The sequence below is a fragment of the Ranitomeya imitator genome, chromosome 4 (assembly GCF_032444005.1).
Source record: "Ranitomeya imitator isolate aRanImi1 chromosome 4, aRanImi1.pri, whole genome shotgun sequence".
NCBI lineage: Eukaryota > Metazoa > Chordata > Amphibia > Anura > Dendrobatidae > Ranitomeya > Ranitomeya imitator.
The window spans coordinates 321206917-321224500 of record NC_091285.1 but is presented as its reverse complement, the minus strand read 5'-3'; the positions used below and the strand labels follow the sequence as shown (position 1 = coordinate 321224500).

The 17584-nt window shown below is 39.9% G+C and overlaps 1 protein-coding gene across 7 annotated transcripts in view; it reads left to right on the top strand.

The window, feature by feature from the left end:
• The window catches only part of CADPS2 (calcium dependent secretion activator 2), an 854105-nt gene that overhangs the window by 694749 nt on the left and 141772 nt on the right, over positions 1 to 17584 (top strand). For 4 of the 7 annotated variants that reach the window (XM_069764895.1, XM_069764892.1, XM_069764890.1 and 1 more), the window contains 3 exons: positions 7650 to 7805; positions 12932 to 13079; positions 17043 to 17057. In XM_069764895.1, the coding sequence (XP_069620996.1) occupies positions 7650 to 7805; positions 12932 to 13079; positions 17043 to 17057 (319 nt within the window). The remainder of the gene's footprint in view (positions 1 to 7649; positions 7806 to 12931; positions 13080 to 17042; positions 17058 to 17584) is intronic. The other 3 variants (XM_069764893.1, XM_069764891.1, XM_069764888.1) reach the window with 1 other exon arrangement.

Genomic DNA, 17584 nt, shown 5'->3' with positions numbered 1-17584 from the left:
TCACTGTGAACCGGAGCTGCTGGCAGCATCGCGAGGCTGCGAGGGCGGCGCGGGATGCCGGAAGGTAAGAATATCACGATTTTTTATTTTTTTTATTATTTTTAACATTATATCTTTCTTCTATTGATGCTGCATAGGCAACATCAATCGTAAAAAGAGAATGAGAGAGAATTTCCCTGACAGGAAATTTTTCCGCGCATGCTCAGTTTGAAAAGACGCATCCGTTGCTGGATTCCTGCTTTTCACAGTCGGCAAGCGATTTTCCGACACACAGAAAAAACGTTCCTCTGTGCATTGTCTCCGCCCGATGGACAGTAATTTTACGACGGATCCAGTGCACAACGGATGAAACGTGTGGCCATCCTACACAATCCGTCACTAATACAAGTCTATGAGAAAAAAAATCCAGAAGCACCATTTGCTGGATCCGTTTTTTTATTCACAAAACGATGGAATGTGACTGAAAAAGAAAGATGGAAGTGTGAAAGAGACCTTAAGCATGTCGAGATGAGGAGACTTAAAGCCGCAACGCTCCTCTGGGAAATATGCAAATTGTCTCTTCAGAGAGGAAGAGGACTAGAACTCTAGTGCCAACTATTGGAAGTAGCAATCCTAACAGTCAATGTCGACCCATTAACCCCTTCATGACCCAGCCTATTTTGACCTTAAAGACCTTGCCGTTTTTTGCAATTCTGACCAGTGTCCCTTTATGAGGTAATAACTCAGGAACGCTTCAATGGATCCTAGCGGTTCTGACATTGTTTTTTCGTGACATATTGGGCTTCATGTTAGTGGTAAATTTAGGTCAATAAATTCTGTTTATTTGTGATAAAAACGGAAATTTGGCGAAAATTTTGAAAATTTCGCAATTTTCACATTTTGAATTTTTATTCTGTTAAACCAGAGAGCTTTGTGACACAAAATAGTTAATAAATAACATTTCCCACATGTCTACTTTACATCAGCACAATTTTGGAAACAAAATTTTTTTTTGCTAGGAAGTTATAAGGGTTAAAATTTGACCAGCGATTTCTCATTTTTACAACGAAATTTACAAAACCATTTTTTTTAGGGACCACCTCACATTTGAAGTCAGTTTGAGGGGTCTATATGGCTGAAAATACCCAAAAGGGACACGATTCTAAAAACTGCACCCCTCAAGGTGCACAAAACCACATTCAAGAAGTTTATTAACCCTTCAGGTGCTTCACAGCAGCAGAAGCAAAATGGAAGAAAAAAATGAACATTTAACTTTTTAGTCACAAAAATGATTTTTCAGCAACAATTTTTTTATTTTCCCAATGGTAAAAGGAGAAACTGAACCACGAAAGTTGTTGTCCAATTTGTCCTGAGTACGCTGATACCTCATATGTGGGGGTAAACCACTGTTTGGGCGCACGGCAGGGCTTGGAAGGGAAGGAGCGCCATTTGACTTTTTGAATGAAAAATTGGCTGCACTCTTTAGCGGACACCATGTCACGTTTGGAGAGCCCCCGTGTGCCTAAAAATTGGAGCTCCCCCACAAGTGACCCCATTTTGGAAACTAGACGCCCCAAGGAACTTATCTACATGCATAGTGAGCCCTTTAAACCCCCAGGTGCTTCACAAATTGATCCGTAAAAATGAAAAAGTACTTTTTTTTCACAAAAAAATTATTTTACCCTCAATTTTTTCATTTTCACATTGACAACAGGATAAAATGGATCCTACAATTTGTTGGGCAATTTCTCCTGAGTACATTGATACCTCACATGTGGAGGTAAACCACTGTTTGGGCACATGGTAAGGCTCGGAAGGGAAGGAGCGCCATTTGACTTTTTGAATGAAAAATTATCTCCATCGTTAGCGGACACCATGTCGCATTTGGAGAGACCCTGTGTGCCTAAACATTGGAGCTCCCCCACAAGTGACCCCATTTTGGAAACTGGACCCCCCAAGGAACTTATCTAGATGCCTAGTGAGCACTTTAAACCCTCAGGTGCTTCACAAATTGATCCGTAAAAATTAAAAAGTACTTTTTTTTCACAAAAAATTTATTTTCGCCTCAATTTTTTCATTTTCACATGGGCAATAGGATAAAATGGATCCTAAAATTTGTTGAGCAACTTCTCCCAAGTACGCCGATACCTCATATGTGGGGGTAAACCACTGTTTGGGCACACGGCAGGGCTCGGAAGGGAAGGCGCGCCTTTTGACTTTTTGAATGGAAAATTAGCTCCAATTGTTAGCGGACACCATGTCGCGTTTGGAGAGCCCCTGTGTGCCTATGCATTGGAGCTCCCCCACAAATGACCCCATTTTGGAAACTAGACCCCCCAAGGAACTTATCTAGATGCATACTGAGCACTTTAAACCCCCAGGTGCTTCACAGAAGTTTATAATGCAGAGCCATGAAAATAAAAAATAATTTTTCTTTTCTCAAAAATGATTTTTTAGCCTGGAATTTACTATTTTGCCAATGGTAATAGGAGAAATTGGACCACAAATGTTGTTGTCCAGTTTGTCCTGAGTACGCAGATACCCCATATGTGGGGGTAAACCACTGTTTGGGCGCACGGCAGGGCTCAGAAGGGAAGGCACGCCATTTGGCTTTTTAAATGGAAAATTAGCTCCAATCATTAGCGGACACCATGTCGCGTTTGGAGAGCCCCTGTGTGCCTAAACATTGGAGATCCCCCACAAATGACCCCATTTTGGAAACTAGACCCCCAAAGGAACTAATCTAGATGTGTGTTGAGCACTTTGAACCCTCAAGTGCTTCACAGAAGTTTATAACGCAGAGCCATGAAAATTTAAAAAAAAAAATTATTTTCTCAAAAATGATTTATTTAGCCCGCTATTTTTTATTTTCCCAAGGGTAACAGGAGAAATTTGACCCCAAAAGTTGTTGTCCAGTTTCTCCTGAGTACGCTGATACCCCATATGTGGGGGTAAACCACTGTTTAGGCACATGCTGGGGCTCGGAAGTGAAGTAGTGACGTTTTGAAATGCAGACTTTGATGGAATGCTCTGCGGGTGTCACGTTGCGTTTGCAGAGCCCCTGATGTGGCTAAACAGTAGAAACTCCCCACAAGTGACCCCATTTTGGAAACTAGACCCCGAAAGGAACTTATCTAGATGCGAGGTGAGCACTTTGAACCCCCAAGTGCTTCACAGAAGTTCATAACACAGAGCAGTGAAAATAATAAATACGTTTTCTTTCCTCAAAAATAATTATTTAGCCCAGAATTTTTTATTTTCCCAAGGGTTACAGGAGAAATTGGACCACAAAAGTTGTTGTCCAGTTTGTCCTGAGTACGCTGATACCCCATGTGTGGGGGTAAACCACTGTTTGGGCACACGTCGGGGCTCAGAAGGGAAGTAGTGACTTTTGAAATGCAAACTTTGATGGAATGGTCTGCGGGCGTCACGTTGCGTTTGCAGAGCCCCTGGTGTGCCTAAACAGTAGAAACCCCCCACAAATGACCCCATTTTGGAAACTAGACCCCCAAAGGAACTTATCTAGATATGTGGTGCGCACTTTCAACCCCCAAGTGCTTTACAGAAGTTTATAACACAGAGCCGTGAAAATAATAAATACGTTTTCTTTCCTCAAAAATAATTTTTTAGCCCAGAATTTTTTATTTTCCCAAGGGTTACAGGAGAAATTGGACCACAAAAGTTGTTGTCCAGTTTGTCCTGAGTACGCTGATACCCCATGTGTGGGGGTAAACCACTGTTTGGGCACACGTCGGGGCTCCGAAGGGAAGTAGTGACTTTTGAAATGCAGACTTTGATGGAATGGTCTGCGGGCGTCACGTTGCGTTTGCAGAGCCCCTGGTGTGCCTAAACAGTAGAAACCCCCCACAAATGACCCCATTTTGGAAACTAGACCCCGAAAGGAACTTATCTAGATATGTGGTGAGCACTTTCAACCCCCAAGTGCTTTACAGAAGTTTATAACACAGAGCCGTGAAAATAATAAATACGTTTTCTTTCCTCAAAAATAATTTTTTAGCCCAGAATTTTTTATTTTCCCAAGGGTTACAGGAGAAATTGGACCCCAGTAATTGTTGCGCAGTTTGTCCTGAGTATGCTGGTACCCCATATGTGGGGGGTAAACCACTGTTTGGGCGCACGTCGGGGCTCGGAATTGAGGGAGCACCATTTGACTTTATGAATACAAGATTGGCTGGAATCAATGGTGGCGCCATGTTGCGTTTGGAGACCCCTGATGTGCCTAAACAGTGGAAACCCCTCAATTCTAACTCCAACACTAACCCCAACACACCCCTAACCCTAATCCCAACTGTAGCCATAACCCTAATCACACCCCTAACCACAACCCTAATTCCAACCCTAACCCTAAGGCTATGTGCCCACGTTGCGGATTCGTGTGAGATTTTTCAGCATCATTTTTGAAAAATCCGCGGGTAAAGGGCACTGCTTTTTACCTGCGGATTTACCGTGGATTTCCAGTGTTTTTTGTGCGGATTTCACCTGTGGATTCCTATTGAGGAACAGGTGTAAAACGCTGCGGAATCCGCACAAAGAATTGACATGCTGCGGAAAATACAACGCAGCATTTCCGCGTGGTATTTTCCGCACCATGGGCACAGCGGATTTGGTTTTCCATATGTTTACATGGAACTGCAAACCTGATGGAACACTGCTGCGAATCCGCAGCGGCTAATCTGCTGCAGATCCGCAGCAAAATACGCACCGTGTGCACATAGCCTAATTCTAAAGGTATGTGCACACGCTGCGGAAAACGCTGCAGATCCGCAGCAGTTTCCCATGAGTTTACAGTTCAATGTAAACCTATGGGAAACAAAAATCGCTGTACACATGCTGCGGAAAAACTGCATGGAAACGCAGCGGTTTACATTCCACAGCATGTCACTTCTTTCTGCGGATTCCGCAGCGGTTTTACAACTGCTCCAATAGAAAATCGCAGTTGTAAAACCGCAGTGAAATGCGCAGAAAAACCGCGGTAAATCCGCGATAAATCCACAGCGGTTTAGCACTGCGGATTTATCAAATCCGCAGCGGAAAAATCCGCAGAGGAACAGAATACGTGTGCACATACCGAAACCCTAACCCTAGCCCTAACCCTACCCCTAACCCTAGCCCTAACCCTACCCCTAACCCTAACCCTATTCTAACCTTAGTGTAGAAAAAAAAAAAATTCTTTATTTTTTTATTGTCCCTACCTATGGGGGTGACAAAGGGGGAGGGGGGGTCATTTACTATTTTTTTTTATTTTGATCACTGAGATAGGTTATATCTCAGTGATCAAAACTCACTTTGGAACGAATCTGCCGGCCGGCAGATTCGGCGGGCGCACTGCACATGCGCCCGCCATTTTGGAAGATGGCGGCGCCCAGGAAAGAAGACGGATGAATCCCGGGAGGTAAGTATAAGGGGGGGTGGGAGATCAGGGCACGGGGGGAGCGTCGGAGCACGGGGGGGTGGATCGGAGCATGGGGAGGTGGATCGGAACACAGGGGGGTGGATTGGAGCACGGGGTGGGGGATCGCTGTGCAGGGGGGTGGATCGGAGCACGGGGGGGAAATCGGAGCACGGGGGTGATCGGAGTGTGGGGGGGTTTGATTGGAGCACGGGGGTGTGATTGGAGCACGGGGGAGCGGACAGGAGGACGGGGGAGCGGAGCACAGGACGGAGGGGAGCGGACCACAGATCGGGGGGCGGGTGGGCGATCGGTGGGGTGGGGGCACATCAGTGTTTCCAGCCATGGCCGATGATATTGCAGCATCGGCCATGGCTGGATTGTAATATTTCACCAGCTTTTTAGGTGAAATATTACAAATCGCTCTGATTGGCAGTTTCACTTTCAACAGCCAATCAGAGCGATCGTAGCCACGGGGGGGGGGTGAAGCCACCCCCCCTGGGCTAAACTACCACTCCCCCTGTCCCTGCAGGCCGGGTGAAATTGGAGTTAACCCTTTCACCCGGCCTGCAGGGACGCGATCTTTCTGTGACACAGCATATGCGTCACAGGTCGGATTGGCACCGACTTTCATGACGCATACGCTGTGTCACAGGTCGGGAAGGGGTTAAAGAGCCTTGTGACATGACTTAGGATAAAATCCAAACCAGAATCTCAATTTGCAGACACTGTGTTTCGGGGTACTGCCCCTCGTCAGTGCAAAGTGGAGATCTGGTTTGGCTGAGTGATAGGCGTCTGACGGGGATCCAAGAAGTATTGTTTCTTCTTGCTGAAAGTGACATGTTAAGCATGTCGAGATAAGGAGACTTAAAGCTGCTATGCTCTTCTGGGAAATATGCAATTTGTCTCTTCAGAGAGGAAGAGGACTAGAACTCTACTACCACCTATTGGAAGTGGCAATCCTAACAGTCAATGTCGACCCTTTAATGAACCTTGTAAGCCAAACCAGATCTCTACTTTGCACTGCGAGGGGCAGTACCCGAAACAGTGTCTGTAAATTGAGATTCTGGTTTGGCTTTTATCCTAAGTCATGTCACAAGGCTCATTAAAGGGTCAACATTGACTGTTAGGGTTGCTACTTCCAATAGGTGGCACTAAAGTTCTAGTCCTCTTCCTCTTGGAAGAGACAATTTGCATATATGACTGCTTGTAATTTTTGGAAGGCTTTGCACTATGCATAACTTCTAGGAATGTAGGAGTACCACAACTATACTTGGCTCATAATATTCAAATGAGGTACTACAGTTGGTGCTTTCAAGGTTGTATGATGGTTAGGTATGGCTAGTATGATGGTTCAGCATCAGTGGCAACACTAGAGGACTCTGATTAAACTGTGCACACACAGGCCTGGATAACTGCTCTCAGTCCAATCAGAACTGTGACTGAACTGTGCAATGGTGTCAGTGATCTGAGCATCGTGGCGCCTGTCCTGTATAACCTCTGATGAGGTAATGTGGCCAGCCAATCATAGTAGTGCCACTACCAAGATGGCTATGGCATTACAGTGACTGGCAGGCAGTCCTGCATGCTTATTGGCTGTGTAACAGGTGTCAAACATGCGAGGTGAGGATTCGAGCTTCAAATCTGAGCACCAGACAATACTCATCAAGTGCCAAGCACTGAGATACTCGAGTGATGTTTGAGTATCACTGAGCACATTCTCTCATACCTAATAATGACAAATGATTTTTAAATATACAGTATTAGCTTGAAGAAAACAAAATAATAAGTTAGCATTTTTATTTGATGTGCCTTAAATTTTTATGATGATCAAAATTTTGCATGTATTTTTTATTTTTATTATTATTATAAACCATGTTATGTTTAATGCATCCATAAGTAAGCAATAGAGTAACTCAAAACAGTGGTTTTATTGATATGTTATGCAGGAATCATTAAATAATTTTTTAGCTTAAAATCAGGGCACAATAAAAATGAAAGACAAAAAAATTTATTTTCAAACTTATCATTGATGATAGCTAAATATTTCAGCCTTATAACCAAAAATATAAATTGTCCTTGGCTTAGCAATTAATGTAGAATTTTTTTTCATATGTGGTAAAATATGCAATAACAAGATATACGTGTTGTCCGGGCAATATAAATTGATGAGCTTCATGAGATTATCCATAGGAAAAGCCTATGTATTGTTGTGTTTGTAACTTTGCAGCAAAAGTAACATCTAGACTTTATCACATAGGAATGGTTCAGCAACGTCAGAAGATTTGTTCTGGAAGTTGGATGCTCTACAAGACTTTATCCATGATCTCCACTGGCCAGAAACAGAATTTGCCAACCATCTGGAGCAACGACTGAAACTAATGGCAAGTGATATGATAGAAGCCTGTGTTAAAAGGTTAGCTGTTCCAAAAGTATTCATTTTAATTGTTTTTATTTTAGGCAAATTAAGGAATGAAGCTTGAGCAGTAACAATAAATGGAATCTGTCATCAGGTTTTTGCTACCTAATCTGAGAGCTGACCGCAAAAGGAGAGAACCAAATTGAAAAAGCCCAAAATGAGTGAAAAAATTATAATTTTATTAATTATAGAGTAACATTGAAATAAGGTGCAAATGAGATGAAAACGCCAGTAAAAAGGCCGCTAAACACGGAAGACACAGCTGAAGTTAAGAAGTAACAATAAATCACAGCAGAAAATCCAAATAACATATATACGAAATGCCAATTGGAAAGTGCATATGTGCATATTTGATATAAATAAAAATACTGATGGTTAATTGCAAATGTATATCAGCTAATAAGCAATGCGACAGACAACGGCAGGTATATCTAGTGAAAGCATATATTAATAGTTAATTATAGTGTCAGTGCATATGTGCATATAGTGTTGGTACATGTGCGTCATCTTGTCCTGCAAAAAACGAGCTGCCATACAGCGTCATCAGCAAAAAATATAGAAAAGTTATAGCCCTCAGAATAAAGCAGTGCAAAAATAATTATTTTTTCTATAAAATAGTTTTTATTGTATAAAAGCGCCAAAACCTTAAAAAAAGATATAAATGAGGTATCGCTATAATCGTACTGAACCCGAAGAATAAAACTGCTTTATCAATTTTACCAAACGCAGAACGGTATAAACGCCCCCCACAAAAGAAATTCACGAATTGCTGTTTTTTGTTCATTCTGCCTAACAAAAATCGGAATAAAAGCGATCAAAAAATGTCACGTGCCCTAAAATCGTACGAAGAAAAACGTCAACTCGTCCCGCAAAAAACAAGACCTCACATGACTCCGTGGACCAAAATATGGAAAAATTATGGCTCTCAGAATGTGGTAACACAAAAAATATTTTTGCAATAAAAAGCGTCTTTTAATGTGTGACAGCTGCCAAACATGAAATCCCACTATAAAGAGTAAATCAAATCCCCCTTTATCACCGCCTTAGTTAGGGAAAAATAATAAAATGAAAAAATGTATTTATTTCCATTTTCCTATTAGGGTTAGGGTTGGGCCTAAAGTTAGGGTTGGGTCTAGAGTTGGGGTTTGGGTTTGGATTAAGTTTACGGTTGGGTTAGAGGTGTGTCAGGGTTAGGGGTATGGTTAGGGTTGGGATTAGGGTTAGGGGTGTGTTGGGGTCAGGGGTGGGTTGGGGTTGTGTTGGGGTTGGGATTACGGTTAGGGGTGTGTTCGGGTTAGGGGTGTGGTTAGGGTTGGATTAGGGCTAGGGGTGTTTTGGGGTTAGGAGTGTGATTACGGTTAGGGCTGTGTTGGGGTTAGGGTTGGAGTTAGAATTGGGAGGTTTCCACTGTTTAGGCACACCAGGGGCTCTGCAAACACAGCATGACGTCCGATCTCGATTCCATCCAATTCTGCGTTGAAAAAGTAAAACGGTGCTCCTTCACTTACAAGCTCTGCCGTGTGCCCAAACAGTGGTTTACCCCCACATATGGGGTATCAGCGTACTCAGGACAAATTGAACAACAACTTCTGGGGTCCAATTTCTCTTGTTACCCTTGGGAAAATATATAACTGGGGGCTAAAAATCATTTTTGTGGAAATTTGTTTTTTTATTTTCTCAGCTCTGCGTTATAAACTTTAGTGAAACACTTGGGGGTTCAAAGTTCCCACAATATATCTAGATAAGGTCCGTGGGGGCCTAGTTTCCAATATGGGGTCATTAGTGGGGTGGTTTCTACTGTTTAGGTACATCAGGGGCTCTGCAAACGCAACGTGAAGCCCGCAGACCATTCCATCAAAGTCTGCATTGCAAAACGCCACTTCTTCCATTCCAAGCTCTGCCATGCACCCAAACAGTAGTTTTTTCCCACATATGGGGTGTCAGAATACTCAGGACAAATTGCAAAACAACTTTTGGGGTTCAATTTCTCCAGATACCCTTGGGAAAATACAAAATTGGGGGCTAAAAGATCATTCTTGTGGGAAAAAATGATTTTTTAATTTTCACGACTCTACATTATAAACTTCTGTGAATAACTTGGGGGTTCAAAGTGCTCACGACACATCTAGATAAGTTCCTTAGGGGTTATACTTTCCAAAATGGGGTCACTTTTGGGGGTTTACACTGTTTAGGCACATCAAGGGCTCTCCAAACGAGACATGGCGTCCTATCTCATTTCCAGCCAATTTTGCATTGAAAAGTCAAATGGCGCTCCTTCCCTTCTGAGCTCTGCCATGCGCCCAAACAGTGGTTTACCCCCACATATCGTGTATCAGCGTACTCAGGACAAATTGGACAACAAGTTTGGGTTCCAATTTCTCCAGTTACCCTTGGGAAAATAAAAGAATTGGGGGCGAAAAATCATTTTTGTAAAAAAAAAAAAGAACTTTTATTTTTACGGCTCTACATTATAAACTTCTGTGAAGCACTTGGGGGTTCAAAATGCCCAAAGAGTGGTTTACCCCCACATATGGGGTATCGACGTACTCAGGACAAATTGTACAACAACTTTTGGTGTCCAATTTTTCCTGTTACCCTTGGTAAAATAAAACAAATTGGATCTGAAGTAATGTTTTTGTGAAAAACGGTTAAATGTAAAAAAAATTTTTTAAAAAACATTCCAAAAATTCCTGTGAAACACCTAAAGGGTTAATAAACTTCTTGAATGTGGTTTTCAGCACCTTAAGGGGTGCAGTTTTTAGAATGGTGTCACACTTGGGTATTTTCTATTATATAGACCCCTCAAAGTGACTTCAAATGTGATGTGGTCCCTAAAAAAAATGGTGTTGTAAAAATGAGTAATTGTTGGTCAACTTTTAACCCTTATAACGCCCTAGCAAAAAAAAAAAATTTGGTTCCAAAATTGTGCTTATGTAAAGTAGACATGTGGGAAATGTTAATTAGTAAGTATTTTGTGTGACATATCTCTGTGATATAAGGGAATGAAAATTCAAAGTTGGAAAATTGCGAAACATTCAACATTTTTGCCAAATTTCCATTTTTTCACAAATAAACGCAAGTTATGTCAAGGAAATTTTACCACTAACCTTAAGTACAATATGTCACCAGAAAACATTATCAGAATCACTGGGATCCATGCAAGCGTTTCAGAGTTATAACGTCATGAAGGGACAGTGGTTAGAATTGTAAAAATTGGCCCGGTCATTAACATGCAAACACCCTTGGGGGTTAAAGAGAATCTGTCAGCAGGTTTTTGCTACCTCATCTTAGAGCACCAAAATGTAGGCAAAGAGACGTTGAATACAGCGATGTATCACTTAGTTTATTGGGTGCCGCTGTTCTGATACAGAGTTTTTAGATTTAGCAGTGCAGCAGAGCTAAGAAAGCTAATCCTGCCCACACCATGCTCTTGTATATACAATGTCTATAGACAGTGGGCTGCTTATCACAGAAGGGTGCCACTTTGGACCAGGAGGCAATGACAAGCTCATGTTGCTAAAACAATCATAGCAAATGAACAATAGGACTGAGTAATAAGAGAGACATTGCTGAAATCTGTGTTTTAACCCCTACAGCATGCTGTCTTCAGATTGCATAACAAAAATCTGCTGATAGATTGCCTTTAAGTCTCCTACTGGAAAAAACGTAAGGAGTTTTTAGTCGTCTTCTGGAGTATATTTAAAAAAACAAACAAACTGAACTTTAGCCACTCTATCTGGGTCCAGCTCTGAGTCTCTGCGTTCATCAGTGAGCACAGAAACTACAGCCATAAACTCGGCCCGAACCTCTGAGCTCAGTTACTGATTGCAGTGCTGTCGACCTGACATCAGCGCTGCAGACGATAACAGACACTGCATGCAGGGGTGGTGGCTCAGTGCTGGACTCGGATAGGGTGACTGCAGCCAGTTTCTTTTATTGGTTTTAATTTAATACTTTCAGCATTTTTTCCTCCATAGAAAGCAATGAGTAAGAGCAAAATCTCAGCAAATACGTTGCCATCAGTTTTTGCTGTGCTTTTAGTGAAAAAAGCAAGTACAGCAGGATGTAAAACATATTTATTTTTGTGATTTCCTCAAGTTTAAACCAAAATGTCTTGGTCTACCCACATGAGAATGGCAGTTAGGATTAGTACAGTTTAATTAAATTATTGATATGTGTTATAGTTAACATTGGCCGACCAAGGTGTGAGATTGAACAATACCTGACCAACTCAAGGGCCCTCATACAAAATGCTCTGTTAACGTCTTAGGTACACTATTCCAGAACAATTCAACAACACCCACCCCCCACCCCCCACCCCCCGCTGTTTTTGCAATTGTGTATTTTTTCATGAACTCATTAACTTTTTTGTTCAGGATAATCACTATTTTTTCAGTCATAAAAATCTTTTTCCACTAAATAATTTGATCAAATTGCCCTTTTTTCCAAAAATGTTTTATGGTGTCACGTACTGTACGTCTTATATTGATGACCTAACATCTTGCACTGTTCATGCTTGTATGGTAGAAGCATAGCTGATCTTTGGGACACTTATTATGAGCATTATACACACCATTATTATGTGTGTCTTAAAAATTGTGACTGAATTATTGAGATTAATTTTCCTCCAGTATATATATAACTAAATTTCAAACAAAAATGGATGCATATTTTACAAATATTAAGCAGCGTCTTCAAAAACCTACAATTTATTTTTACATGGGGGTCGGTTGTGTTCGTGCAAAATAATGATTTGAAACAATTAACTAAGAAAATAAAAACCTTTTGGTAACCTCGTCAATCCAAACTCATCCAACTCCTCTAATAAAAATCAAGAGCCTACCTCCACATTTAAATACATAGAAGAAACAAGTATTAATCTGATGTAACCAACAACAATAATTGCAAAATTGTCAGCTTTTTTCTATTCCTCTGCCGAAAGAAGTTATCACTAATTATCTGCAGTCCAAAAAAGTGCTACTTTAGTGATTTGCTAAAATGCAAAAAAAAAAACTTTTAAATGCTCAAAACATGCTGGTCTTTATGGGGTTGAGGATGTACAATAGTAGTTCTGAAAATTGTAACTCCTAATTTTTTTTCTAATTTGTCACTTGATGATATAGGACACGGACTGCATTTGAGGTTAAACTACAAAGAACAACTAAATCTACTGATCTGCGGATTCCTGCCTCCGTATGCACAATGTTTAATGTCTTGGTGGATGCCAAAAAGCAGTGCTCTAAGCTCTGTGTTCTTGATGGTGGACAAGAGGTGAGTACTTTACCATTGCCCTGATAGAGTTTAGGTTTGCTATATCGGAAGCGGATAAAGGATCACTCTGAAATGATGTCGCATATGAAGCTGTAAACACCCATTACCATCTGAGCAAATAAATGTTTCATATGCTTTTTTTATTTTGATCCTACTTTTAGTTTGTGCTCATGTTCTACGTCTAGGAACATATATTTTTACAACATACAAAATAGGTTTCAAGCAGCTTGCTTTGTGTTGATCTTACAAAAACATCCTAATTTTTCTTCTTCCTACCTGTAGACAGCATTTGTCCGATTACTTGTACAAGAAACATACACACAAAAAAGTTTTTGTGAATTACACTCCTTGCCCTGATCCTACATTGCCACTGCGGATTGTACTATATTATAACACACTCTCTGGAAATCTTCCAGCTGCTGAGCTTGAATATCCTGAATTTCTGCCTTGTTTAGGATCTATATAGAGCTGGCTTTGACTTTTTACATTCTAGGCCACATAGTCATTTTTTTCGGCTCAGTAAATTATTCTGATGAAGATCAAAAATTATTCCCATAATGCAGCGTGTTAATTGGAGGTGTCAGATGACAAGTTTGGTGATAGTTCTAGTACTACTGGCTGTTATCCTTATCTCTCCCACCTGGGATATGTCACTTATTTCTGATACTGTACACTCTAGTACAGTTCTGATCAGGTGTAATGTTAAAACAACTGATGAAGTCAAGGCAACTTTTATGAGGTTCAGATTATTATAGCTTGATAACCAAATCAAAACTTCATTAATTGGCAGGTCTTATAGAGTATTAGTATATCGTGGTAAGTAACTAAATGAGGTCAAAGAAAGAAAGTCTCATTGATGTTCCTGGGGAGAACCTCTAGTTCAATCCACAAAAGACCTGTAATTAAAAATTTTCAACAAGTTAAAAGTCCACCAAACACTGTAAAATGGCGAACATAACAAACACAGCAGGTACTCGCCTTCCTTGGGTTCAGTGACAGGTGTCCTCCACTCCGCTGGTCTCAGTGATTTAGCTGCAGTGCTGACAATGTGTCCATCGGTGTAGATAATCACTTATCTTGCAGCTCATGTAATTTACTTCTTCATAGCCGCTGAACTCAGTGATTAGCTACAGCGGTGATGGGCACATTGGATTGAAAACCACTGCAGCGATGAACATCTGTTGCTGGTCTGTGGAAGGGTGAGTACTTGATTTGTTAATTTAGGTACTTTGCAGCATTTTCCTGAAAGAGGATTACAGTGTAAATGTTTACTATACAAAAGGGTGTCCTAACATATGGACCCCAATTCATCAAAGCTTTTCCACCAAATGTTTTGACACATACCACCTGCCTAATTATTGTTGTGGACTAATAGGATAGGGTTGGGTAAGAGATCTTGCCGATTGCTGGAGATCCAGGTGCTGGGACTCCCAGTGATTTTGAGATCAAGGTGCTGTAACCTTATATTCATTATGTGTGTAGGAAAGGTGATTCCAGCAGCTGAATAGGAAAGGGTTCTTTACAGTTAGAGTATGTAGACTGTAGAATCCCTACCACAAAAGGTAGTAATTGCTGATCCTAGAACAGGATTTAAATGAGATAAATAATTTTCTCACAACAAATGGCATTGTGAGTTATAAATAATCTAGTGTTAGAGAATGTGTAACTGATGGACAAAGGTTGAACTTGATGGACCTATGTCTTTTTTTCAATTTATGTAACCCCAAAATTGGGACTTTGAAGCCTCTTTATGAATGGCGTGGAGGAAAGCCTATTCAGCCTCCCCTCTATTTATTGTATGTTGGCTATTTCTGATGTCCCTATAGACAATGGATGGAGCTGAGGTCGATCATGCACATCTCTGCTTTATTCAGGACAGGGCTGCAGGTCTCCTCCTTTGGGATCGTTGCGGCTCCTAGATGATCAGCAATTATTTAGTTTATTTATATAGAAGTTATTTCCTATCCAATAGATATGGGATCACTTGTGTTTTTGGGAATGACCCTTTATTTTACAGGCTGGGTTTGTACTGTACAATATTGTGAATTTCCAACTAGAGATCTCGTTACTATGATCATTTCAATCAACAACAGTAGAATGTAAATGGTTCTTCCTTTACATTGATTGCAGACTTTAAGCTCAGTCATTCTGGTTCTTTTGTTATGCAGCAATCAACACAATTATATCTGACTAAATACATTTTTAGATGGCATATTTAAGATTTCAGTTATGATGGGTGAAATCATTTAGCCATGCAATTATCAATGCTAACTGCCATCAGTGGATTAGCATAAATTCTGCTGTATTACAGGGCATCATATCATAATGACAGGTCCACTGCACTGTTACTCCAAGGTGCACATAACCAAAACTAAGGCCTGGACTCCTAGGTCACATCTGCTGCTCTAATATTTCTGTCAAATCTTCTCAATCCGTCTGCTCCCATTTTAAGTTAATAAATAGTGATGAGCAAATGTGCTCAGATAAGGTGTTACCCGAACATGCTCTGGTGCTAGCAGAGTGTCTTCAGCATTCTCGAAAAATATATTTGAGTCCCTGCGGCTCTATGTCTTTCAGCAGTTAGAAAGCCGCAACACATGCGGGGATTGCCTAACAGGCAATCCCTGCAAATGGAATAACTGAGGACCAAAACCCATAAAAAATAACATAAAATGATAGTATTAAAACTATATAAATATATGACACGCTCTTATACGTATAAAGTCGCAAAAATAAACATTGGCCCTACAGAACTTTCATAAATCATATAGAAAGAAAAGTGTAGCTAACCAAATAATTTAGAAAGTAAAAAATAACTTTATTGATAAATAATAAAAAATAAGTACATACACAACTAGCCAAAATTGGTCCACATACAAGAGGTGGTCAATTTGGTTCCACACTCCAGTTTTTGGTAAATAATTAGGGTATGTTATTTTGGCTAGTTGTGTATGTACTTATTTTTTATGATTTATCAATAAAGTTAATTTTTACTTTCTAAGTGATGTGGTTATCTACATCCTTCTTTTCTATATGATTTATGTTAATCAAGTGTGACCATTTATTACGGTCCTTGTTGTTAAGTATCATGTTAAAAATTCTGTCTTATTGCTACGTTTTTAAGGTCACTATACACATGCTGCTGGTCTTCTTTGCATCTACAGAGCTTTCAGCCTACTTGACCTCATAGGTTGGCCAAACAGTCAACATGGCACTCCCGCTTAACGTTGCCAGTGCCTGAAAAAAATGCTGTCAGGTAGGCTAAAAGCTATATAGGGCCAACTAGAGTCTGTTAACCGTATTATTTGGTATCTCTCATACACCCCTAATGTCTATTTTTTTCAATATTATGTACGAGTGTGTCAAATATTTATATAGTTTTAATAGTATCATTAAAAGTTATTTTTTAGAGGTTTTTGGTTTCGGTAATTAATCTTATATGTTACCAGACGTTCACTAGTAAGTAAAAGAACTTCAGATCCCCTGCTATCCCCAGAGTTATGCTATAAATTCCTTTTTGTTTCCTTACTACATATGGTTTTACGTAAAATCATTGAAGTCAATTGGAGATAGAAGAAATTTTATAATTTACACTTGAGCGCTGGTGCTTGGGACTTTAAGAACATTTTTAAGATCTGAAAGCCCCTTTTATTCTGGAAATGAAACTAACCTGTTATTACATATCAGAAAATCATATTGAATGGACTTTTGCTTTGTAATAGCAGAAATGTTTGCTGAGTTTTTATTTGTGTTTATTTTTATTTATTTCTTTTCCTTTAAGTTTTATTTACCTATTATTTTTTTACTTTTAGTCATGACTTGTGTTCTCATAATTAATGCATCCTTTGTGCTCTATACATTTTTTACATTTGTCTTGTTTATTTTTTTCATAAATTGCTCATTGTTTTTATGTTTGTGTGCTTTTCATGTCCTGTTATCGGGCCATTACATTGCAACATCCAGTTTTCTACCCAGTGGGTAAGTGCTTGCTTTTCTACAACAATATGATGCGGTAACCATAATGTACGAATTTAGGGTTTTATTTTTTTCCCATTGGAGGGGATTCCAAAAACAAAATGAATACATTAACTACAGCGAAGCTTGAAAACTTGAATATATTTGTGTGTCTGAATGGAGACAGCAGAGAGGCTGCTTCAGTGCCTTGTGCATTTCCCTTCTCTGTCTACACAATATTTTGATGTTTTCTAGAGCGGATAGTAATGACGTTAACTATTGTAATGCAGATTTTTTTTTTAAAGTGGTTTACTCTGAAGACAAGATATTGCAATATTATCTAATTGAGAACCTTAAGTTTTTTTTTTTCAAACCATGCGTTTACATACATTGATACTGGCTAGGACAAAAGAAATTCCAAATACAATGAATATGCTATTTGTGTATTTTGGTTATTTGTCTTTTTATTTCAATATGTGGATGAAATTTCTATTGCATATTTGCAGAACTATATTGTGAGAAATATAATGCTTCATTTGCTGCTTTCTCAG